Source organism: Muntiacus reevesi, chromosome 1 (genome assembly GCF_963930625.1).
Source record: "Muntiacus reevesi chromosome 1, mMunRee1.1, whole genome shotgun sequence".
NCBI lineage: Eukaryota > Metazoa > Chordata > Mammalia > Artiodactyla > Cervidae > Muntiacus > Muntiacus reevesi.
Window position 1 is genome coordinate 10,406,225 of NC_089249.1, and position 25,193 is coordinate 10,431,417.

Here is a 25,193-nt window from a genome sequence, read left to right on the forward strand (position 1 = left end):
TATATGTACTAGAAAAGGAGTGTACTAGAAGTGTACTAATTATTTCCAGGTCATTTCTAATTGTAATTGACTTAACATATATGGATTTTGTGAAGTGTATACTTTATAAAGCAGTATTTTTCAAACTCTAAAAACAGAACTCATTAGATGGTAATAAATCAATAGTGATTTACCAATATCTATTTTCTAAAAAGAGAGAGAAATAGAAGGAAAGATAATCAAATAGAATAGAAAATATCTTAGCTCATTGCACATTTTAGAATCAAATTTTGGAAATTGTTTTGGTTACATTTGTGTGTGTAAGTGTGTGTTGGGTTGCAATATAAAATTTATTTTGTTTTATGGATCAAGGAAAAAAGTCTGAAAGTGATATCCATATGTAAAGTCATTTCTATGAGCATGACTCATATTTTACTTATGTTTTTATCTAATTTGTGTCCTTTATTTATTGTCACTTGCCTGTTGTATTCTTCTTAAAAAGTGATAAAATACTGGTTCCTATGGTCTTTGAAGTCACTATTCACACTTCTGCCCTAAAAAGAAATAGCATATAATAAGATTTCCCAGAATAAAAAAAAAATCTGAAGCATCATTAGCATGTGTGAGAAAGAGATAAAATGATGCCCGCTCTCTTTCCCTGGGACACTCCTGTCCAGGCAAAGAGGAGACACACGGTACTTGGCAGAAAGCTGGGGGGCTGAGACAGGTGCCCGGTCTGGTTCCAGGACACAGCACGCCTCTCAGATAGCTTGTATCCCCATCTGCTAACATGAGGGCAGAACTGGGAAGCAGAAGATACAACCCAAATGTGCAGAAGTCATGAGGTGGTAGTCAGAATGGATCATTCAGGTAGAATCGAGAACAATGGTGGGTCTACAGTAGGTTTATCTCGTGCCGGTCAGTCTCCAGCTTCTGGATCTTATCTAGGCAGGACACCCCTATACTGCCCCAAACCTTCCCATGATTGGCCCAAGGACTGGAGCTCGGGAATCAAAGCAGCCTGACAGCCTAGCAAGGAGACACCAGACCCTAACACATCTATTTCTCTATTAATTTATACAGTGATCTTCCATGGACAGGCAGGTTTGTTCTGATGGTTAACTAATATGCCACATCCATGGTGGGGCCTGCCCAGTAACACAGCGTTTTGGTCCCTCAGGGTCTTTGGAGCTGCCATCTTCCTAACATCGACCTTGAACATGCTCATTCCATCTGCAGCCAGAGCGCATTACGGCTGTGTCATGGGTGTCAGAATTTTACAAGGTTTAGTGGAGGTAAGAGACTCTTTCCTTAACAAATTTTGATATTGTTGGAGACAACACGATCCTTTAGAAATTTTAATTTTTGAAGAAAACCTCCTTTATCAGTTTTCCTATCTCCCACCTTGTCTGGCTGTCTGAACTTTCTGGTTATGACTGTAATTATGAATACTTTAATTAAAATTCCATGTGTGATTCCAAATTTATACACAATGAAGGATCATTTCACAGAGTGCAGAATTTCAGATGAGCCAGGAGTGATCTTAGAGGTAATTTAATCCAACCACTTCCGCTTAATAAATTTTGAAACTGAAGCCCAAAGCTTTCAGTTCACATAACCAGGGCTCTTTCCACTAAAACAATTTAAGTGGATTTATTAATAAGTCTGTAAATTTCCAGGGCTGTAGTCTTACACAGAGATTTAACTTGATGAAGTGGGTAGCATAATATAGAACCAGGAGGTAAATATTTTGTACTCTGCTGGCCATACTGTGGTCTGTTGCAACTTCTCAACTCTGCCATTGTTTACAAAAGCAGCCAGAAATATATGTAAACGTGTGGGCATGGATACTTTACAGTGAAACTTTTTGGACACTGATATTTTTAATTTCGTATGATTTTTACATGCCAGGAAATGCAATTCTTTAAAAAAAATTTTTCCTGGTCACTTAAGCATTTAAAAACCATTCTTTGCTTGAGGGCTGGAGAAAAACAGAGGGTGGGCCACATCAGGCCATAATCTGCTCCCACCTGATGTAGAGAAATGCTTCCCAAACTCAGTCATTCACCTCTAACCGTTGTCACTTTTGTCATATTCACACTGTGATTCATATTGTTACTTGCCTAGAGTTTTCCCCTGGTCAATTTACTTAAAAACAAAACAAAATAGAACCTCCTCATAAGCAACAGTATTTTTGATATCATGGGTTTAATGTGCTAGTTATATTTTTCTAAAGCATATTAGAATATATATGTAACAATGATAATAAAAAATGTAGGTTGTTTTAGTACTTGAAATCCAATTCTTATCCCACTGGAGGGACATATACCACACTTTGGAAAATACTAACACAGTAGAAAGAATATGATATTAACAGCCCTGAAGACTAGAATCTAGTCACCTGATGGCTGGCAGCCTCAGGTTCCATATCTTTAAATGAGAGGATGGGTCAGCTGATTGTGGAAATCCACTTCCACACTGATATTAAATAATAATATGAAATATGAAGACCCCCTCCCCCATTCCCCACCTTGCTTACATTTGAACTAGTATTTGAATTTTAGCGTCTGTGCTGTGAGTCAAAATAGCTGACACATGTTATTTAGTTTCTGTAAGTTGGGCTTTTACACTGTAATGTTAGAGAGGCAAAGTCCAAGTTTTAAACACAAAAAGAAACTGGAGTCAAATCGAATCACCCATTTTGAACTGTTTTGCCAGGGTGTGACATACCCAGCGTGTCACGGGATGTGGAGTAAGTGGGCACCGCCTCTGGAGAGAAGCAGGCTGGCCACAACCTCCTTTTGTGGTGAGTGTGTTGGAACAATAGCAAGTTGCATATAGGAATGCTTTCGGCTTTAGATGAAGACCCTGCTAAACAGAATTAATTTCTTCACATAACAAAAGTCCAAAGGTGAATAGTTGGTTGCTAGTGTTGATTCTGCTGGCCTGTAATCTATCCAGGGCCTGCGCATGTTCTGACTTTCTACTCCACTATCCTTAGAGTGATAACTTTTTGCCTTCATGCATATTCCTCATGTTTGCAAAATGGCTACCACAATTCCAGGCATTAAGTCCACCTTAAAGGCAGAAAGAAGAAGGGATGCTTGTCCTAACCAACTCTATTCCTTTCATCAGGAAAGAAAAAGACTTCCCAATTCCCCTACCAGGCTTCCATTTTTATCTGCTTGGTCCTATCTGTGTCATAGGCTTTACTAACTGCAGAGGAAGCTGGGAAAGCCAGTGCCTAGCTTTTCTAACATCTTTAATAGAGAAAAGTAAGAAAAAAGTTATTGGAAGTGGTTGTAGGATTAGCCAACAAATATTTCCCAAACTTGAAAGTAGAAGATGTAGAATAGTCAAGGCCCCAGTCTTCTTTTTACAAATGGAGAAATTAAAACTAAAATTTAAAATCTCATTTCATTGAACTAAAGCAGAAGTCCAGTGACTTGCTCAAGATCACATAGCTACCAAAGAATGGAGCAAGAGCTAGAACATTGGATTCTTGATTCAGAGCTTTCCTCACCACACACTACTTTGTAGACACTATCATCAGTTCAGTTCAGTTCAGTCGCTCAGTCATGTCTGATTCTTTGCAACCCCATGGACTGCAGCACACCAGGCCTCCCTGTCCATTTCCTCCCATCACCAACATCCGGAGCCGACTCAAACTCATGTCCATCACATTGGTGATGCCATCCAACCATCTCATCCTCTGTCGTCCCCCTTTCCTCCCAACTTCAATCTTTCCCAGCATCAGGGTCTTTTCAAAATGAGTCAGTTCTTTGCATCAGGTGGCCAAAGTATTGGAGTTTCAGCTTCAGCATCAGTCCTTCCAACGAATATTCAGGACTGATCTCCTTTAGGATGGACTGGTTGGATCTCCTTGCTGTCCAAGGGACTCTCAAGAGTCTTCTCCAACACCACAGTTCAAATGCATCAATATTTCAGTGCTTAGCTTTCCTTATAGTCCACCTCTCACATCCATACATGACTACTGGAAAAACCATAGCTTTGACTAGACAGACCTTTGTTGGTAAAGTAATGTCTCTGCCTTTTAATATGCTGTCTAGATTGGTCATGAGACTTCCCTGATGGCTCAGACGGTAAAGCAGTAAAGCCTACAATGCGGGAGACCCAGGTTCAATCCCTGGGTCCGGAAGATCTCCTGGAGAAGGAAATGGCAACCCACTCCAGTACTCTTGCCTGGAAAATTCCATGGATGGAGGAGCCTGGTAGGCCCCAGTCCATGGGGTTGCAAAGAGTCGGACACGACTGAGCGACTTTTCACTTTTTCACAGGTTGGTCATAGCTTTTCTTCCAAGGAGCAAGCGTCTTTTAATTTCATGGCTGCAGTCACCATCTGCAGTGATTTGTCACAGAGACCATTTAATCAACTTTTGCTATTATCTTCCAGAAAAAAAAAAAAAATGAAGAGGACATCATCCACTACCCCAAAGCAAATTAATAGCCCTTAAGTACTGATGTGACTTTAACTCCTGGGTCTCCAAATTTCACCTTGCTAAGGTTGCGTCATTTGAAGCCATGCCTTTGGGACTGGCCCCTCTATGAATCTCTGAGAGTAATCAGTGTTCAGAAGACTCTACTAGGTACCCATCAATATTTGAAAAAGAATAGCATTCGCTGCCACCAATATTTTCAAATATTTTTTTAATGGGGGAAGAGGCCCAAGAAGACAAAAGTGACTTAGGCCACAAAAGTTAACAATGGGCCCACACAGAATTAGGATTGAATTTAGGTCTGCTTAGATTTTCAAGCTAGCATCTCTCTCCTAACACAAGCTAACCTGTACATTTTAGCTAAGGAGGAAGTTTTACTTCTCTAAATATATTTATTTATTTTTCCCTCGTCTTCTTTGGGGCTTCCCTGATAGCTCAGACATTAAAGAATCTGCCTGCAATGCAGGAACCTGTGTTCAATCCCTGGGTCCGGAAAATCCCCTGGAGAAGGAAATGGCAACCCACTCCAGTATTCTTGCCTGGAGAATCCCATGGACAGAGGAGCGTGGTGGGCTACGGTTCATGGGGTCACAAAGAGTTGACCACAATTGGGTGACTGACACTTTCACTTTCTCTTCTTTACCTGCACAAGTAGTAGCAGTGTTAGCAGCAGCAGCAGTAGTAGCAGCAATAGTAGTAATAAAGGATCTCAGGGAATTTGGTGTGAAACATTCACCCACGTGCCTATTTTGTGTCTCATTTGGAAATGCACGCAGAGCTGAGATGCCTTTACATCTTTAGTCTCCCCCATCCTTAGGAACCATTTTTGTCCTTTTACTTGCAGTTCAAGATCAACTCCACCTCCCCTACTGATCTTATACCAACTCTATAAGAATATAAGATTCTGCCCCAGCTGACCTTGACCTATTTTCTTCAGAAAATTTACTTATAAGGCCTTTTATTTTGATTTGCCAGCAAACAAGAACAACTAGCAGCCACTCCCCATTCTTAGTGTTTTTATAGCCCTAAAATGGCTAATTTAAGAAATGATTTGACTCTCAAGGAACGTTACCTGATCAAGGTCACAGACTTTATTGTATTTCCCAGCTAAGGTGTGGCCTTGGTTTCAAAGAAGAGCACAGCGAAAATGTCATTAGAAGTAAACCCAGGCTTGGGGATAAATGATTCTTACACTTAAAAAATATTGCAGTTGGAAGAGTCTTAAGAAAACATCTAGTCACATTCATTGTTTTAATTTTTTAAATTAATTTTAATTTTTTAAGAAATAAAATTGGCTTTATTCAAAGACATAGCTTTTTGGTTTTGTTTGCCCCTAGTTTTATTGAGATGGAAGAGACATACAGCACTGTTTACATTTCAGGTGTTCAATGTAATGATTTGACTTACATACATCATGAAATATTTGTCACAATAGGTTTAGTGAATGTCATCATCGCACACAGATACAACATCAAAGAAACAGGCAAAAAATCTTTTTTCCTTGTGATGAGAACTCTTAGGATTTACTGTCTTACCAACTTTCATTTACAACATATATCAGTGTTAGTTATCTTTATTATGTTGTATGATACACCCCTAGTACTTACTTACACCTGACAATTTGTACTCTTTGATTGCCTTCATGTGATTTCCCCTCTACCCACCCCTGCCTCTGATAGCCACAAATCTGAATTCTTTTTCTAACTCCACTGTTTTATAGTAGAGGAGACTGATGCTCAGGGAGGGGAAAACAAGATATAAACTCTCATGGAAAGTGAGGACAGCACTGGGGACTCTCTCATCCCAGGCCAGCTACTCCCCTCTGCCGATGCCATTCAATAAGCACCTCCCTCTTCCTCCGTGGTGCCCACACAGAGGGGTCAAGGTGCAGTTAGGGCAATATGGGTGGAGAGCCCCACTGGGGTATGCACAGGACCTGTGGGTGTGATAGGAGATCACATTCAGCCACGTTTGGAAGGATGAGGAAGAGTTGTCTAAAAAACAGGAAAGGACAATTTCAGGTTGTAAAATTTCCTCAGTGGAAGAATGCTTCTTGCTATGAGGAATTATTGGCTATTGTTGAATGGAAGAAGCAGGACTGAATTCTTACACAGTTAAGGTTAAAGGCTTTGGATTCCTGCAGACCTAGATTCTGGTCACTCACACCATGTGACCTCAGGAAATTTACCTCCCATCCCAAGCATTCTTGTAAAATGGGGATGACACCAGTACCAATATTACCAGGTTGGAAAAAAAAGGTTAAATAAAATCAGGAATCCAGAGTACTCGGCACAATACTAGAAATCACACAGAAAACACTCAATGAACCTTATATTAATAGATGGTTATCCCCTGACCCTCCCCATTTGCATCATCTAAACTGGAGCTCCCACCTCCCACTCCCAGGGTATTTGCTCCAGGAAGGGAGACCACCTTCTCCACACTCACAGAGGAATCAGATCTGTAGCTCTCCTTTATAGATGATGTGTCCTGGAACCTCTGCCTTATCGGTCTGAGGAAGTCTGAGGTTAAAATATCAGAAGTGCTCTTTATTTCTGTACACTATAGCAGCATAAATAGTTGATGTTGGAAAGTGCAAGTGTTAGTCCCTCAGTCGTGTCTGACTCTGCAGCCCCTTGGACTGTAGCCCACCAGGCTCCTCTGTCCATGGAATTCTCCAGGCAAGAATACTGGAGTGGATTGCCATTCCTTTCTCCAGGGGATCTTCCTGACCCAGGGATCGAACCCAGGTCTCTCGCATTGCAGGCAGATTCTTTTACTACTAGCGCCACATAGGAAGCTCTAACAAGCAGCCCTCTTGGTTTGGCTCCATTGGGACTCAAACCTAGGACCTTCTGTGTATAAAGCAGATGTGATAACCACTATGCTAGTTGGCGTTATGTTACACTTAATTAGAGCACCTTCATGTAATAAGTTATTTGCTCCTCAAAACAACTTGGTAAGACAGAGATTTCACTTCCATCTGAAGAAAATGATTTGGAGGAGTTGAGAGACTTCCTAGGGGTCCTGATGTTCAGATCCAGGATTCCAGGTCAGGCCTTTCATAGCCAGCTGGGCCCAGCTTGGAAACATGGGATTCAATTTCTTTGTCTGGAAGCTCTTCAAGTTCCTGTTTCCTGAAGATCTTCCTTAGCACTGGGTTATGGGATACAGCATTCCTTTTTGCTGCTCACTTGTGCTGAAGCAAGGATTCTTTCCACTCATACCCAGAGGGAATTTCATATAGTAATTTTTTTTGATTCAGTTAATATTTATTGGGAGTTCGCAGGGCTCGTGTCTCTCCACCAGATATCATAGAGCTGCTGGAGATAGTGGAGGTGAGGTCACTGCCTCTAGCCCTTGTTATCTTGTCTAGACAAGATAAACATCCACACACAGGTAAGTATTTACAAAGTTAGGTATTTCAAAGTAAGAAACTAAAAATGTACCCATTTAGGAGGCAGATGAAGACAGTAGCTATCCTGGTCATCCTGCCATCCTGAAATTTAACAGTTTTCTGGTATTTAAAAAAAAAATTTGAGACGCTAAAAAGCATGATCCTTTCATAGTTTGAAGTTCCTCATTTAAAGACCTAGGTGAATTATATATCAATATAATTATATCTCAATAAAACTGGGAGAAAAAAAATTTTTTTAAGTAAAGACCTAGGTGATATCCTTCTGAATTGTGAACCCTGAGAGATAGTTACATAAATGCCTTCACTTTCTTTCTTTCTTTTTAATGTTCTGGCTATTTATTTACTTATTGGCTGTACCCCGAGCATGTGGGATGTTAGTTTCCTGATTCGGGATTGAGCCCATGCCCCTGCAATGGAAGCACGGAGTCCTAACCACTGGACCACTAGGGGAGTCCCTGTTCCTTCACTTTCTGTCTTCAGCACCCAATATTGTGCCTGACTGAATTTTTCAGAGTTGTCACATTTTTGTCATTTTTTTCATTCCATTTTCTTGTTATTCCAAATCGAGGTTGCCTGAGCCATCTCTGTCTAACCCTTCCATGGGATCCGGATGAAGTTAAAGGGCATCCTGGAGGCCTTTCTCTCCTGGAGGCCTGTTTTTAGGCACGGTGGGAGTTGGCCAGCTCCTCTGCACAGAGGCATCCTCACTCCCACTCGGTGTGATTGCTTCACGCTGAGCAACCTGAAGATTGCAGCTTTCAGGTTGACTGCTGAACTCTAATGGGTTGGATGGGCTTGCCTGATGACTGGTAAGTTTCCTTCGACTTTTTTTGTCCTAGGTTCCTATGCAGGAGCAGTGATTGCCATGCCGCTGGCCGGGGTGTTGGTCCAGTACATTGGATGGGCCTCTGTCTTTTATATTTATGGTGAGTGATTTGATTTCATGAGTTCCCATGAATAACTGGGCTTCCCAGGTGGCTCAGTGGTAAAGAATCCCCTGCCAATGCAGGAGATGCAGGAAATGCAGGTCTGATCCCTGGGTCGGGAAAATCCCCTGGAGGAGGGAATGGCAACCCACTTCAATATTCTTGCCTGGAGAATCCCATGGACAGAGGAGCCTGGTGGGCTACAATCCATAGGGTCACAAAGAGTTGGACAGGACTGAAGTGACTGAACACACACACACACATGGGTAACTGATAGATATGGCCTTTGACTATCTAATGGGGTTGGCTTAAGAGTTTACTGTATGAAAATAGGGATTATGAAGAAGTTTATCACATAAATGGAATACTTGTCTAACGATGATTCATTTAATGTGTATATAAAAGTTGAATTTCTTAATGAGCAGAACATAATCTTTCTTTAAATACCAGTTAATAACATAATGCCAGGAAAAACCAACCAAATGCTTTCTACTAGCTGAATATGGTGCCATTTGAGAATACTTTGAAATTTGACAAATTTAGAGATGGAAGAAAACGAGATGATATCATCAGGCCTTTTGTTTTTCAACTGCAGGTATTTTGGGGATTATTTGGTACATGTTTTGGCTGTTGCAGGCCTATGAGTGTCCAGCAGCTCACCCAACAATATCCCAGGAGGAGAGGACCTATATAGAGACAAGCATAGGAGAAGGAGCCAACTTGGCTAGTCTCAGTGTAAGTAGAGAGGGAGAGATGAAGACTTGCCCCTTTTTTATGAGTATTTCTTTCAGTGATTGTGTTAGCCTCATAAGAAAAATAATCTGTCAGTATATTCACTAAAAATCTCACGGTATTTCCACTTTCTAGAAATTTAATATACCATGGAAAAGATTTTTCACGTCATTGCCAGTGTATGCCATCATTGTGGCCAATTTCTGCAGAAGCTGGACATTTTATTTGCTGTTAATAAGTCAGCCTGCTTACTTTGAAGAGGTCTTTGGATTTGCAATAAGTAAGGTAAACATACAGATTCTTGAACTTTAAATCTCTTGCTTCTACTGCAAAAATCTTTGCTTGATAAAATAATTACATTACTGATCAAAATTCCTAACAGTTCTGTGACACCTAATACCCTGGAGGTCAGACAAGTTATGCATTCTACGCACAATAAACATAGCTATTTAATTTCTTCTTAGTAAGGATCAGAGCTGTATTAAGCTGGTTTTAAAGATTTATGTTCTTCCCATTCTCAAAGTGTTTCTGAAGCTGACTCAAGAACTGCATATTAGGCAAGGATCAAAAGATTTAAGGGTGCAAGGTTTTTTTTTTTTTCCTATAAATTATTCAGGGAGGAGCAGTAAGGGTGCGAGGGTTTTTTTTTTTTTTTTCCTATAAATTATTCGGGGAGGAGCAGTAAGAACCTTAAAGCTCATTTTGCAGATCACAGTCGAACCTTTTTCAATGTCCCCAACCATTGCTGTTAGGTTGCCTGTGTTTCAGGTATGAAGAGTGTGGATGGTAAAACACAAGCTGTCATCCTAAAAGTATTAAGTCTCCTTCCCACAGGATAAAGAACAGAGGCCTAGTAGAGGTAGATATCTGCATAGCTACAGGCACTGTCAGAAGTGACTATGGAAGAGCTAGCCCAGCCAGTGGTGGCTGCCATCAGGGGGTACTCTGTGCCCAGAGTCTAACTGCCATGCGCCAAGTAGCTAAACACCCACTGGGTACTGGGGCCTCTGTGAACGATTTTAAGAACAGACCTACCCATCTCAAAGAGCTTCCTAGAGGAGACAAGTGGGTCTATTCTTAAAGTTGTTCACTCATTCGTTGTCTATTCATTACAAAATTCAGGCCTGTCTCGGTCCTATATAATTAGATGATTAAATTTGGTGGTGAGGGTGAGGGGTTCAGTGGAGATGGTGAGGGTGTTAAAGAAGTACATCTCTCAGAAGTAGCTAAAAACAGCTCACTGTTTCTTTTCATTCCAGGTGGGTCTCTTGTCAGCGGTCCCACACATGGTTATGACGATCATTGTGCCTATTGGAGGACAATTGGCTGATTATTTAAGAAGCAGAAAAATTTTGACCACAACTGCTGTCAGAAAAATCATGAACTGCGGAGGTACTGTGGATTTCATAGGTGGCTTAAGCAGCTTCTGTAGAATGAGATAAAACTGAATTGCAAACCATCTTTTTGAGGTTATGTCTAAGCACTGAGAAGGCCCTTAAGTCCATCCCCTAGTTGATACTTGAGTGTCCATCACACCCCTGCCTAGAGGTCATGCAGCCTGTCCTTGTGCAACCTGAGATATGACAGTTTTGGAATTCCTTGGCGCTCCAGAGGTTAGAATTCTGTGCTGTCACTAACAAGGGCCTGGGTTCAATCCCTGGTGGGCACACTAATATGTGGGGCATTTTTTGGGTCATGTGGCCAAAAAAGAGATATTTTTTTAAAAGATATGACAGGGAAGCCTGGCATGCTGCTGTTCATGGGGTCTCAAAGAGTCGAACTTGACTGAGTGTCTGAACAAAATAGAAGGTGGAAAGTGTGACTGAGGCCAAAAGATCCTAGTCTGGCTGAATTGGTTGCCTGTGTGAACTTCAGGTTGTTTTAATATGAAATGAAAGAATTTCTCAGACCTTTTAATTCTAATTCTGTTTCTCTTGTCAGCTTGGCATAGTTTCACTTCCTAGGATCTCTTGATTACCCATAAAGTTTAAATTTTATCCTTCAGCTCCTGAAACATACAGTCCTAGCATTTTCACAGTAGATAGGAGTCACTTATGCTCTTAAATGATTTTTCTTTCTTTGAAAGTCTACTATTTGGCAAAAATCTTTTTTCTTATTGATGCATCAATGTATCATTTATAGGTTTTCTTCATACAGTGTCTTTATTCTAATTATTTGGGGGCAATTACCTTTCTGGTTCCATTTTTTTGATAGTGTTAAGATAAGGGAAGTTTGAGCCACATGCCTTGTTGTGTAAGACAGGCCAGTTCCAAAACACAAATAGTTAGTATACAATGGTATGTGTGTGTGTGTGCGCTCAGTCATGTCCAACTCTTTGCTACTCCCTAGACTATAGCCTGCCAGGCTCCTCTGTCCATGGAATCTTCCAGGCAAGAATACTGGAGTGGGTTGCCATTTCCTTCTCCAGGGGATCTTCCTAACTCGAGGACTGAACCCACTTCTCCTGCATCAGCAGGCTGATTCCTTACCACAGAGCCAGCTGGGAAGCCCTTATACCATTACTACTTGTTATTAATTTTGTTTCAACAATTTAAATTATATATAGGGAAAAATAACCTGCCAGTGCAGGAGATGCTAAAGACATGGGTTTGATCCCTGGGTCAGGAAGATCCCCTGGAGGAAGAAGTGGCAACCCACTCTCATATTCCTGCTGGGATAACCCCATGGACAAAGGAGGACTGCAGTCCACGGGGTTGAAAAGAGTCGGACACGACTGAAGCGACTGAGCACGGACGCACGGTTCCTTTCAGTCGCTCAGTCGTGTCTGACTCTGCGACCCTGTGGACCGCAGCATGCCAGGCCTCCCTGTCCATCACCAACTGCTGGAGCTTGCTCAAACTCATGTCCATTGAGTCGGTGATGCCATCCAACCATCTCATCCTCTGTTGTCCCCTTCTCCTCCTGTCCTCAATCGTTCCCAGCATCAGGGTCTTTTCTAAGGAGTGAGTTCTTCGCATCAGGTGGCCAGAGTATTGGAGCTTCAGCTTCAGCATCAGTCCTTCCAATGAATATTCAGGACTGATTTCCTTTAGGGTTGAGTGACTTGATCTTGCCATCCAAGGGACTCCAACATCACAGTTCAAAAGCAGCAGCAACAGTTCTTTGGCGCTCAGCTTTCTTTATGATCCAACTTTCACATCCATACATGACTACTGGAAAAATCATAGCTTAGGCTAGACAGTCCTTTGTCAGCAAGGAAATGTCTCTGCTTTTTAATATGCTCTCTAGGTTTGTCATAGCTTTTCTTCCAAGGAGCAAAATTCCATGGCTGCACTTACCACATGCAGTGATTCTGGAGCCTTAGGAAATAAAATCTGTCACTGTTTCCACTGTTTCCCCATCTATTTGCCATGAGGTGATGGGACATGGATGCCCAGTAATGGTATAAAGTCCACAGTTTTAAAAAATATTGATTAATTAAAATTTTAAAACTTATAAATACAATTTTTGAAGCTTTTGTTCCATTTAGAATTGTTATAAAATGGTGGCTATATTCTTTGTGTTGTACAATACATCCTTGAGCCTGTCTTACAGCCAGTAGCTTGTACCTCCCACTCCCCACCCCTATACTGCCCCTCCCTCTCTCCATCCCCCCACGGGCATCCCCCACTAGTCCCCCATGTGGCATCCCCCCACATCCCACTCATTTATTCTCTGTATCAGTGGGTCTGTGAAGCTCACAGTTTAAAAAGCACCTCTGTGCCCATAATTTCACTGATTCTCTTTAGATGACCATCTAAAACAATCATTGACACTTGCCCTATTCCTATAATAGTTTTGAAGAATGGATTCAGAAAGGTAAGCAACTTATTAAGGTTTAGAGAAAAGTGCCTTGGCTTGTATTTCAACTTAATCTTGATATTCCTTTCTTTCCTTTGCATTAATTATCAAGTTCCCACTACATACTTGCCAGGCTTTGTACTATACCCATGGTACCTTCCCTGGGTAATATCACAGTTTTGTTGGGGAAGGCAGAAACATAAATGAAAAACTACAAGGCAATGCTGAAAAGTTCTATGAAATGAGTAAGAAGAAGGAGATGTCAGCTTCTTTGGTGGTGAGTGGCAGGGTTGTCAGCTTCCTAAGTAAAGCAGTATTTGAACTGGACTTTAAAGAATAGTAAGATTTCTCCAGAAATGAGAAGTAAGTGATACAAGAAGAGTACTGCAGGTGAAGGAACAGTCTGTGGAAATACGGTACGGGCACAAAACAGTGTTGTGATCAGGAAATGGTGGAGAGACGTGTGCGACAGTAGAGGGCTTCCCATGGGCTTCGGATGGTGAGCCAGGGGGTAAGAGAGACAGAAACTGAAACTGGGACAGCAGGAGGAATCTGTTATAGACTCTGTGCTTAGAGTGTGGAACCACTAACAAGCGTTCTAAGTAAAGGGGCAACCGATCAGATTTGTAGTTTAGAAAAATAATGATCCAGAGGATGGATCAGAGGAAAAAGAGATGGGAAGACCAATAAAGAGGCTTCTGAAGTTGTCCGGGTGAGAGGTAGTGGGGTCCAGAACTTAGACAATGGTCAGAGAAGGAAAAGCAGGTATTTCTAAGGCCAACATCATGGATTCTTATCTGAAAACTGAAGAAGAGAAAGAAGTCCAAGTTGATTCTGAGATTTCTGCTTTGAACATTCGATTACCATTTGTCGAGTCATGTCCGTGGCCGGTGATCATGCTCAACGCCTTATATACCCAATTTAATTTCATCTTCCAATGCTCCAAGGTTGCATTATGAGCTTTTGGCAGGGAGGAATGAGTGATCTAAGAGAAGAAGTGCTTGTCCAAGATCACACCCTTAGTGATTTTGAGATGGAATCTGAACCCAGCAGGCCTGTCTGATAAAGTCTGGGTTCTAAACACAGGCAGATAGATTAATTGAGAAAAGAAGAAAGAGTGTGGTGGTGGTTTTTTGTCTGTTTTGGAGTGAATATGGGAGACAGAGGCTTGATTTGGGGCTGTTATCTTTGAGGTAACTCAGAGGACAATCGTGTGGCGATGTCTGGAATCAGCAGATAGTCTCTAGGATGAAGCATCATTTCACTGTCTTCTACCTCCAAGGGTACTTCCTGTCCCTGGAAACAGTACTTCTATCATCTTTCTATCTGCTATCAACTGAACTTGTGTGCGTTTTTGTGTGTTGGTGAGAAGGATCTTCAGCATTTCCTTCCCCTTTTTATTGTGCTGGATTCACTTATTTTGAATGAAAGGAGCAAAAAGTATTTCCGTCCCACTGTATTTTATATGCAAATATCTCATGGCATTATAAAGAGGTCTGAAAGCTTGGCAAACTTCTGAAAAGGAAGAATTTTGCCTTATGCTTTACAGGTGGTGAGGCTCTGCTTTTTGTTTCAGATATTCACTACTGCTTTCTAATCACTTTTGGCAATAATACTACTATTTTATTTAAAAATTTTATTTTTGTTTCATTTTCTGTGAGAGACCATCACTGGTGTAATTAATGGAGAATCACTGACGGTCTTAGAAATGGCAGGGGGAACTACCCATGAACAACTAATAATAAACATTCCTCATCCCATGGGCATCATTATACCTCCTGGGACTATTCAGTGTTCAAGGCACACCAGGAAATTGTTGGAAAGCTCACAGAACACCTGGGTAATATTAGCAAAGTCGTGTAGTCAAGAAAATCCCTATAAGATTGTAAATATTATACCAGAATATGTGCACTAAAAGCTTGGGTCCGTGAAAATAGATTCTTTTTGATAAATTCATGAACTTGGGCTGACTAACTTGGAAATGACGTTTTCCCCTGCTGTTTCCATTCACAGGTTTTGGCATGGAGGCAACCTTGCTCCTCGTGGTGGGCTTTTCCCATACCAAAGGGATGGCTATCTCCTTTCTGGTGCTTGCTGTAGGATTTAGTGGTTTTGCTATTTCAGGTAAAGTGCCCTTTGGGTTTCCAAATCTTTTCCATAGATTCAGCAAGACTTGGGAGAAAGGAAGGAAAGGATATTGAGCCTCTACCTTTGGCAGCCAGGCCATTCCCAAGGATCAAGGCCACTGGCTAGAGATTTCCATCTAGTGGGGATGATTTTGAATATCACTGAGAACTGAGCTTAGGAGCCCAGCCAAGCTGGAATTATCACTACTTTCTTCATCTTGGGAATGACAACAGGCAGGTGCCCTCTCTGGGGCGTGGGCAGAATGCGTGTTGCAGGGCAAAGTGGCACCTTCATGCTTTAGCACCAGGCCACCCGACCTAACAGAGGCTCTTGTGACTTTTTTGATTCTCACTTCCTACAGGAGAATTGCTAACATTAACTCACAATCAAATGATGTAGTCATTTGACATAAAGTTATAGAATCTGAAGGGCTCCCCAGGTGGCACTAGTGCTAAAGAATCTGTCTGCCAATGCAGAAGGTGCCAGGAATGTGGATTCAGTCCCTGGGTTGGGGAGGTCACCTGGGGGAGGAAATGGCAACCCACTCCAGTATTCTTGCCTGGAGAATTGCAAGGACAGAGGAGCCTGGCGGGCTACAGTCCATGAGGTCGTGAAGAGTTGGACATGACTGAACACATGCATATACACACAGAGAATCAGAAAGTTTTAAGGATGGAATTTTTCTTTAGTTTTCTGTCTTCTCCATGGCTTTCATTTTTCAAACAAGGACATGCAGATCCAGAGAGGTGATGTGACTTGCTAAGCCAGCAAGACTTAAGAAGAATAGTAATGATGATGTGAGCTAACACTGATCAGGCACAAACTCTGAGCAGGGGGCTGTTCACAGCCCACTCTGTGTATTAATCCCTGCAATTCCAACAGCTATCCTAGGGCCTTCGGTCTCCCCATTTTATAGGAGCAGAAACCAGCTACTGCATGAGAGGTAACAGTGCTAGCATATTACAGACTTCAGAAGTTCCCTGTGCAAAACTGGGTGAAAAAGTAAAACTTAGGGACTTTTTTTTCCTATCTCTAAACAAGATTGTAAAACCAAAAATTGTCATTTAACAGAACACTTGACATGTATTGCATCTCTGACAACATTGTGAAGCAAATGATATTACCATTATTTTACTGAGGAATAACTTAACGCTCAGGAAAATGAAGGACTTTCCTATTGTTACACAACTGGGGACAAAGGAAGAACTAAGGTGCAGTCCTACCTGGTTTTCACGCCTGAGCTCTTTCCCATGATTCTGGGCTGTCTTAAAGATCAAACATGGTGATAACATCCTAGAATAGAAGAGCACCCAGCCTCTGGTCAAAACTACTCTTAAAACAGGGCCTTGGTCTTATCAAAATACAGCTGACCCTTGAACAATGTGGAGGTTATGGGTGCTGATCCCCGACCCCGCATAGTCAAAAATCTGACTCTACTGGAGTGGGTAGCCTTTCCCTTCTCCAGAGAATCTTCCCAACTCAGGGATTGAACCTGGGTCACCTGCATTGCAGGTGGATTGTTTACCAGCTGAGCCACAAGGGAAGCCCAAAATACTGGAGTGAGTAGCCCATCCCTTCTCCAATGGAACTTCCCAACCCAGGAATCAAACCAGGGTTTCCTGCATTGCAGGCAGATTCTTTACCAACTGAACTATGAGGGAAGCCCTCCTGTATAAATTATTCCTCTGCATCCTGGGTTTTGTTGTATCGTCGATTTTGCATCTGACGATTCAATCAACCACAGATCCTGTGCACGCGTGTTTGCATGCTTAGCTGCTCAGTCGTATCTGACTTTTTGTGACCCTGTGAACTGTACCCCGCCAAGCTCCTCTGTCTATGGAATTTTCCAGACAAGAATACTGGAGTGGGTTGCTATTTCCTCCTCCTAGAGATCTTTCTGACTCAGGGATTGAACTTGTGTCTCCTGCATTTCCTGCAATACTGTAGTATTTACTACTGGGAAACAAATCTGCCTGTAACCAGACCCATGCAACTCCAACCCACTTTGTTCAAGGGTCAACTATAAATAGAGCTGATGAATAGTTAAACTGGAAAAAAATGTTTGCACTTAAAGTAGCTTGAAGCTAACGACTTGGGTTTAGGGATGCAAAGACCTGGTTATAAGGCCCCTCTTTGCTACTGCTAAGTCACTTCAGTCGTGTCTGACTCTGTGCGACTCCATCCCTGGGATTCTCCAGGCAAGAACACTGAGTGGGTTGCCATTTCCTTCTCCAATGCATAAAAGTGAAAAGTGAAAGTGAAGTTGCTCAATCATGTCTGACTCTTCGCGACCCCATAGACTGCAGCCTACCAGGCTCCTCCGTCCATGGGATTTTCCAGGCAAGAGTAAAGCCCCTCTTTAGTACTTACTATTTACAGAAGGCAAAAAAAAAAAAAAAAAAAAAAGCTGAGTTATTTAAATCCTCAGCCTCAGTTTCCTTATCTAGAGACTGGAGAGATATAATGGCAACTTCATAGGGCTGTTGGGAGATTGCAGTGAACTGAGGTCATTCTTTCATTCCTTCACACTTCCTAAGAGTCAGACACTGTTCTTGGCGCAGCAGATACTGCAGTGAAAAAAAGAAAAGTTTCTGTCCTTATAAAGTTTATATTCTAGTGGAAATAAAGCTTTTGAAGATCTTAGTCCCAGTACCAGATGCATAAAACAATTAAAAAATATTCACTATGGTTATTCAGTTATTATTCAATCTAGCCTAATACTTCTCAAAATTTAATGGTGCATACAAGTCACCTTAGGATCTTGCAAAAAGTTTGATTCTGATTTAGCCAGTGTAGAGTGGAGCCTGAGATCCTGTGTTTCGAGCAGGCTCCCCAGTGAAGCTGACGCACTGATCAGTAGTCCACACTTTGAGTAGCAAGGATAGAGCAGTCATGAATTGTTCCCAGCAGGATGTTAAGGGACATCTTCTTTTGATAGCCCGGTAATGCAAAAGAGATTCATATCCTGTCCACAGAGATATTGAAATATTCAGGCCCACATTGTTCCCAGATTGCCAACTTAAGCGACAATCAGATGGAGAGAAATTTTTTTTTTCAACATTTATAACTGCGCTGGTCACTTTTAAGGTATGAACTCGTTTAATCCCTGTAGCAGCCTGATGAGAAGGTTATTGCTATGTTCATTTTATTAGGGAGGACACTGAGGCTTGGAGAGGTGACTTAACTTACTCAAGTAAATTAAGTGATTAGGATTGGAGTAAAGGTTTATCTGATCCAACAGTGAGACTATGGGAGGGACTATGGTCATGGGGAGGATGATTCCTTAGGATCTGGGGTATATCAACTTTATAAGGGGTTAATAGGGATGCCAAGGGAGACTTGCTCACTTTAGGAACTGATTATAAATAGGAGAGGTGAGACAGGTGAGATTAGAAAGATACAAAGAATGGATGATATCTGCTTTAGAAGATGTCCTGTGTAGAGAAGACAGACTCTCTCAACTTGTGTGTAACTTGCTTTGTGTATCTGCTTAAAAAAAAAAAAAAAATATATATATATATATATATACATATATATATATTAGTATCTCAGTTTCTCAATGATTTTTCCCCCAAACCCCAGGATTGTGTAGCTAGAAACCTAAATGGCTTTTTTCCTATTATCTTTAGCTAAACGCAGATGTCTAGGCTTTGTGTCAGAATATAATACTCGCCAATCATATTAATTGCTTCTTATCTCTGGGTTCTTTTCTAATAAAGTGTTTATCACATTCAAATCAACAGTAGGATTAATTAATCTTGCAGCTGTTTTATATTCTGATTTTTTGCCACTTTGATCTGAAAGATAAGGTATGTTTATTCCAGAAAGGTTTTCTTAAAATTCTCTCTGAACAGAGGTAGGAAATAAAGCAAACAGCCAATAGGCTGGATTAGAAAAAGAATTTTTTTTAATTCTATTTTTAGTTCTTTGTACAAAATAGAGAATTAAAAAGCAAGACAAGGGAAAATAAAAATATGAGTAAATAAAACCTATAACCCCCTGCTGTAATTTCAGAGTTCAAGTTAGTAATTAATTAAACAACTATATATTGAGTACCTACTATGTGCCAGACACTTTGCCAGCTCAGGAAAGTAAACAGGGTAGATGGATGTTGTACTGTAAAGAAACTGATGTTGGCTTTCACCTCTTTGTACCTATGTAATTGACATATATTATTTATCTTAATTCTTACAACAGTTTTATAAGAATGATTATCCTAGTTTATAGATGAAGAAGCTGAGGTTCAGAAAGATTAAATCATTTGTCCAGGTTTGCATCTCAATTAAACAGCCAGATCCAAGGTCTGACTCTAAAATGCAACCCTGGGCTACACTGGCAGAATTGGTTCCCAGTGCCCGATGCCTCCTCTTTCAAAGCCTTATCCTTCCCCTGCCTTCCCGCTTCCTCCATTCCACTCATCCTTTTCTCCTGAAAAACAGAAGAATAGTGAGGTACTGGTGATTCTTTATTTCACCACTCATTGCGGCATTACCTACTCATAAAAGACCCCAGAGAGACGGGTGTGTTTTGCAGTGGCAGCAACAGCAATGCTGATATCGGCACTGTGATAGTTACTAGACCTCAGCTGTTTGCCAAGAGCACTCGTGTACATATTTCCCCTAAGCCTCATCTCACAGCATCTTTATGAGTTAAGGAGTAATAGGACCCTCAACATAGAGATGAGGAAACAAAGTCCTAAAGATGACTTGTTTAAGAGATAAGAATAAGATTCAAATCCAGATTGACAAATTCCAAATCAAGTATGTATGTGAAAGTGTTTTATAAATTGCAGAGGCTCCTGCAAATGTTTGTGTAAATCTTTCTTATCCAAAAAGAGCCCTTTATAATATGCCAGGTGGTACTAAGGCAGACCAACCTGTGGTAGCCTTTTGGGAGTGAGCTGAGAGCTAGGAAGGAGGATATTATGAAGCAAGATTTAGTTTTAATCACGCTGTGTGTGATTGTGTGGGCTTCCCTGCTGGCTCAGCGGTAAAGAATCTGCCCACAGCGCAGGGTAGAGAAGATCCCTGGAGAAGGAAATGGCAGCCCACTCCTGTATTCTTGCCTGGGAAATCCCATGGTCAGAGGAGCCTGGAGCGCTACAGCCCAGGGCTTGCCAAAGAGCCGAGCACGACTCAGGGACTAAACAGCGACAGCGTGACTGTGTGACCGCTCACTCTGAATACACGTGAGCCAGGCTCTGCTTTTCACTGCTGCCCCAAACGCTGTTATTTTGGGGTCTCAAGCCTAGGAGGTAGAGGTGCCATAATTCTCCCCATGAAGAACCCATAGTAGCCATTACTAATCAATCACAGCATGGTTTTCTGCTATGAGCAGACGCAGCCTGACAATCCTCAAGCGAGCCCTTTTGGTAAACGCATCCGTTAGTAGAGGAGAGAGGTTGATGAGAGTTGGGGAAAGCTAAATATTTTCCAAAATGTGTTTGGAATTCTGCTCCTGAGTCTGATTTTGAGATGTTTGGCTTCACTGTAGGTTTCAATGTCAACCACTTGGACATCGCCCCTCGCTATGCCAGCATTCTCATGGGAATCTCAAATGGAGTGGGAACCCTCTCTGGAATGGTCTGTCCCCTTATTGTGGGCGCAATGACCAAGCATAAGGTAACGGTTTCCCCTGGGGCTGTGGGTTACACAATGAGAGGACCGGAATACTGCACCACGTCTCAAGGCCTGATCCCAGCCTGTGTGAATGTCTATGTCCTTGACTTGGCTGAGTCACTTGAGCTTCTATTTTTTTTTTTAATTTTTCTTCTGCTTTTAAAAAATTATCATTTATTGATGGCAGCAGGACTGACTGATGTTTGGCTCTATGTTTCTTAAACTGAGAAATAGAAGGTGTGTGTGTATGTGTGTGTGTGTGTGTGTGTGTAGAAGAAGTGATAATACCATAAAGACTGTTTAAAGACACAAAAAAGAAACTGAGGCAATCAACTCAGGATAAATAAATTGCCCAAGGTTGTTTTATAATTCCAAGTAATTAGACTTTATAGCCATTTCCAATTATTGCTTAGCAGGCTCCAGCATGAAAATATTAGTGCAGTTATACTTCCTTATTATGAAGAAAACAAACAAGACATTAATGACCCTTCCTAAGAACCCACACAGGTGTGGCAGCAGGTCGTTACTGAACGTTTGTGTATTTAGACTAAGGTGGGTAGTACATTAGGATCCCAGATCCATCCAGAATTCAGCCACAGGCCACATGGTTTCTTCGTCTCTGTCTTTGAAAGGGTTTTAGATATGCTGCCTTCTGCAAATAAACTTTGTCTGATACCATGGCATTTTTACCCAACTACTTCTTTGTTGTTGAATTACCTATTACAAATATAACTTCAGAAATTCTCCCAGTTTCTTAGAGAAGAAAGTGTGGGATAACATTTCTTATCTTTTGATAGAAGAGAAAGGTGGGCCCTGGTGACTTTACAGGCAGAGGATCCAAACTATCTCTCTCTTCATGAGGTGATAGGATTAGTAACATGATTATTAATTCTGTTATGAACTCTTTCAACACAAATTCACATTATTTTTTATACAATATATTTTCATAGAAAATATGATTATACATAAGCTACTGGCAGTCCAAACTGAGCACTTTCGTGACTTAAATTGTCATGTATCCAAAGCAAGCAAGAAGGAGACCTCTGATATTGACAATGGTGGGTTCCTAAAGCAAATTTAATTTAACCTCATTTGTATATTCAGGAGAGCTGTGAAATGGTGCAGCAAGGGTCTTACAGGATGTTTATTTTATAAAGTATTTTTCTAAATTAAAAAAAATGCATATTCACTGTAGTCTTAACTTTGGTTTTTTTAAACACTCAAATTCCATTTGGGTCCTGGGCATGCATCTGCCACATGCCCTCCCAAGAAGTATAGCATTGCTTCAGGGTGACTAAGTGCCATTGTCCCAGTGGGGGACTCCAGAAGATACTGTTAATTTCTGGTTTTGGTTAAAATGTTAACTGGCACTGTTTCCTTGTTCAGACCCGTGAGGAGTGGCAGAATGTGTTCCTCATAGCTGCCTTGGTGCATTACAGTGGCGTCATCTTCTATGGGGTCTTTGCTTCTGGGGAGAAGCAGGAGTGGGCAGACCCCGAGAACCTCTCTGAGGAGAAGTGTGGAATCATTGACCAGGATGAATTAGCTGAGGAGACAGAACTCAACCATGAGAGTTTTGCAAGTCCCAGAAAGAAGATGTCATATGGAGCCACCACCCAGAAGTGTGAAGTCCAGAGGGAGGAATGGAGAGGAGAGAGAGGAGTGACCATCAACGAGGAAGAGCTGACATCCTACCAGAATGAAGGGGAAAGCTTCTCAGAGGCATCCTAATGTCGGAGGGGCGCTTCCGGCTCCTCCTCACTTTAGAACCAGAAAGTATCCATGCCCATTGTCTTCTCCACAGGCTGCCTTGCCAGGGGGTTAACTCTAGGGACGTTGCATGTGGGGGAGCAGCGAGAGATTTACTCAGCAGTAGGGAAACAACTTGCTCCAAGTTCATAAAATGTATGGCTACAAGCTTTTTGATTGGCAGTTGATTCTTCTCTCAAAGAAAAAACTATTCAGGAAGGAATGATTGGAAGAATAAGAGACAAAATGTCATGTTTTTCAAAGAAAAATGGAAGGAAATGGGGATATTTGGCCTGGAGGAGAGAAAAAAATAGCTGCTACTACATTTCTGAGAGTAGCCATGTAGAGGTGGGTTTCCTATTCCTCATAAATGCCACTGCTTTCAAAGGCCCTGTATTGTGCCAGATGTTTTATTACATTCTCATTTAATCTCCACACCCCATGACATACATTTCTTATCCCTATTTTACAATGAGGAAAAGAAAGCAACAAAAGATGGACTTGCCCAGGGTCATCCTGCCAAAGGCAGTGCTGAGATTGCGTGCATGCATGCGTGCTCAGCCTTGTCCGACTCCTTGCAACCCCATGGACTTCAGCCCTTCAGGCTCCTCTGTTCATGGGATTTCCAGAGAAGAATATTGGAGTGGGTTGCCATTTCCTACTCCAAGTGTTGAGATTGGTGGAGTCCAAAACACATGTTAGTTTTGGAGAAGGTTTTGCTTCAGGTTAGAAGAGATATTTTTAATAATGAAAACTGTAAATGGAGTGCGTTGTCATGTGGATAATTCCCTTTCTTGGCAGGCATGGAGGATGGAAAATATTTGGGTTGATGTGGCAGAGAACATTCAAACATCATATGGGGGACTGGATTCAAAGATCCTTAGGGTCCTAGGTAATCTGAGAACCAAATGAGTCTTATGAATGTTAAAGTTGCTTGGTCATGTCCAGCTCTTTATGAACCCATGGACTGTAGCCTACCAGGCAACTCCGGTCCATGGGATTTTCCAGGCAAGAATACTGGAGTGGGTTGCCATTTCCTTCTCCAGGGGGGTCTTCCCTACCCAGGGATCAAACCCAGGTCTCCTGCATTGCAGGCAGACTCTACCATCTGAGCCACCAGGGAAGCTCATAACATGAATTCATACTTTTCTTATATATTTTTTTAAATAACAAGAGTCACAGACTATATGAGAGATTCAAATAGATTTAAAAAAAAGAAGAGGAAAAATGAAAAACTAAGCAAAGTAGCTAAGTTCCAGGAATCTGATGGTCAGAATGGCTGAGAAGAGGTAAACTAAATTTCACCCCTTTGGGGAATTCCCTGGCATCCTTTGGCTAGGACTCTGCCATTCCACTGCAGGGGCCTAGTTCAATCCCTGGTCAGGGAAGTAGGATCCTACAAACTGTGTAGTGTGACCTAAAAAATATAATTTAAACCCGTCATAATGTCAAGAATGTGGTTAAATAATGTCCCAAATTACTTGTAAATCTTTAAGGCATTTAGTAATTTAACATGTCGGTTTATGAATTTTATTAGGTAAAATTCTCTTAGAAGAGTCCTCTATTTAAAAAAAAAAATGTATGTCTTTAGCCGTTACGGCTGGTGATACTAGGAAGCTTGATCAATTATACAAAATTATGATCGAAGTATTCCGAATGACCTTACTCAGAATGATATTCAGGGAAACCACAATAACATAGCAGTAGTTTAACAGTGAAATATTAGAACGTAGACAGCTGGGACAACCAGATCCATAGTTAGTGTTGAAAAACTTACCTTTGCATAAGGCAATAACATGGATACTCTCTAAATATATTTTAAAATTTAGTGATATTTGAAAGCAATGTTGGCATGTAAAATGTTGCTTGAAAATAAAATTATTTTCCTTTTTATTGTTTTTGAAAATTTTAATTCTACTTTCAGAAGAAATAGATAGTATTGTAGAAAAAATGGTAGATTTACTTGTAGTTTGTTATTGTAAGATTTTTTTCCTAATTTCTCCTGTATATATATATATATATTTCTGGTCCCTAACTGTATCAGCAGAATTGTAGTGTATTTTTTAAAAAGAATACTTTTGGGGGGAAAATGCCTGACTGTCTATCAAATAGTATTATTTATGTCATTGATATATCATTTATGTTATTATATGTATTTAAATCTCTTTAATGAGTGAAACTATGTAACTTAGAACTGTTCCTGGCACATAGAAAGTGCTCAATAAACACTACTTATCATCAAGATTATCATCTTTTTGGATTAAGAAGAAAGCATGCTGTTTCATTTTCACTCTTGACGGGATTTATTGTGAAAGTCGTGCCATTTTCTAAGTAAAAAAAGAGAGAGAGAAATTTGTGGTAGCCAGTGTTTTCTTTTTTTCTTCTG

The 25,193-nt window shown here is 41.1% G+C and overlaps 1 protein-coding gene across 2 annotated transcripts in view; it reads left to right on the top strand.

Moving 5' to 3' along the window:
• Positions 1-23,326, top strand: part of SLC17A8 (solute carrier family 17 member 8) — a 38,340-nt gene extending 15,014 nt beyond the window's left edge. The window contains exons 4-12 of one of the 2 annotated variants that reach the window (XM_065920983.1): positions 1,160-1,274; positions 2,698-2,785; positions 8,694-8,780; positions 9,376-9,515; positions 9,648-9,797; positions 10,772-10,904; positions 15,327-15,437; positions 20,934-21,061; positions 22,445-23,326. In XM_065920983.1, coding sequence (XP_065777055.1) covers positions 1,160-1,274; positions 2,698-2,785; positions 8,694-8,780; positions 9,376-9,515; positions 9,648-9,797; positions 10,772-10,904; positions 15,327-15,437; positions 20,934-21,061; positions 22,445-22,789 — 1,297 coding nt within the window. In that variant the 3' untranslated portion in view covers positions 22,790-23,326. The remainder of the gene's footprint in view (positions 1-1,159; positions 1,275-2,697; positions 2,786-8,693; positions 8,781-9,375; positions 9,516-9,647; positions 9,798-10,771; positions 10,905-15,326; positions 15,438-20,933; positions 21,062-22,444) is intronic. The other variant, XM_065920993.1, reaches the window with a different exon arrangement.
• Positions 23,327-25,193: the final 1,867 nt, after the last annotated feature.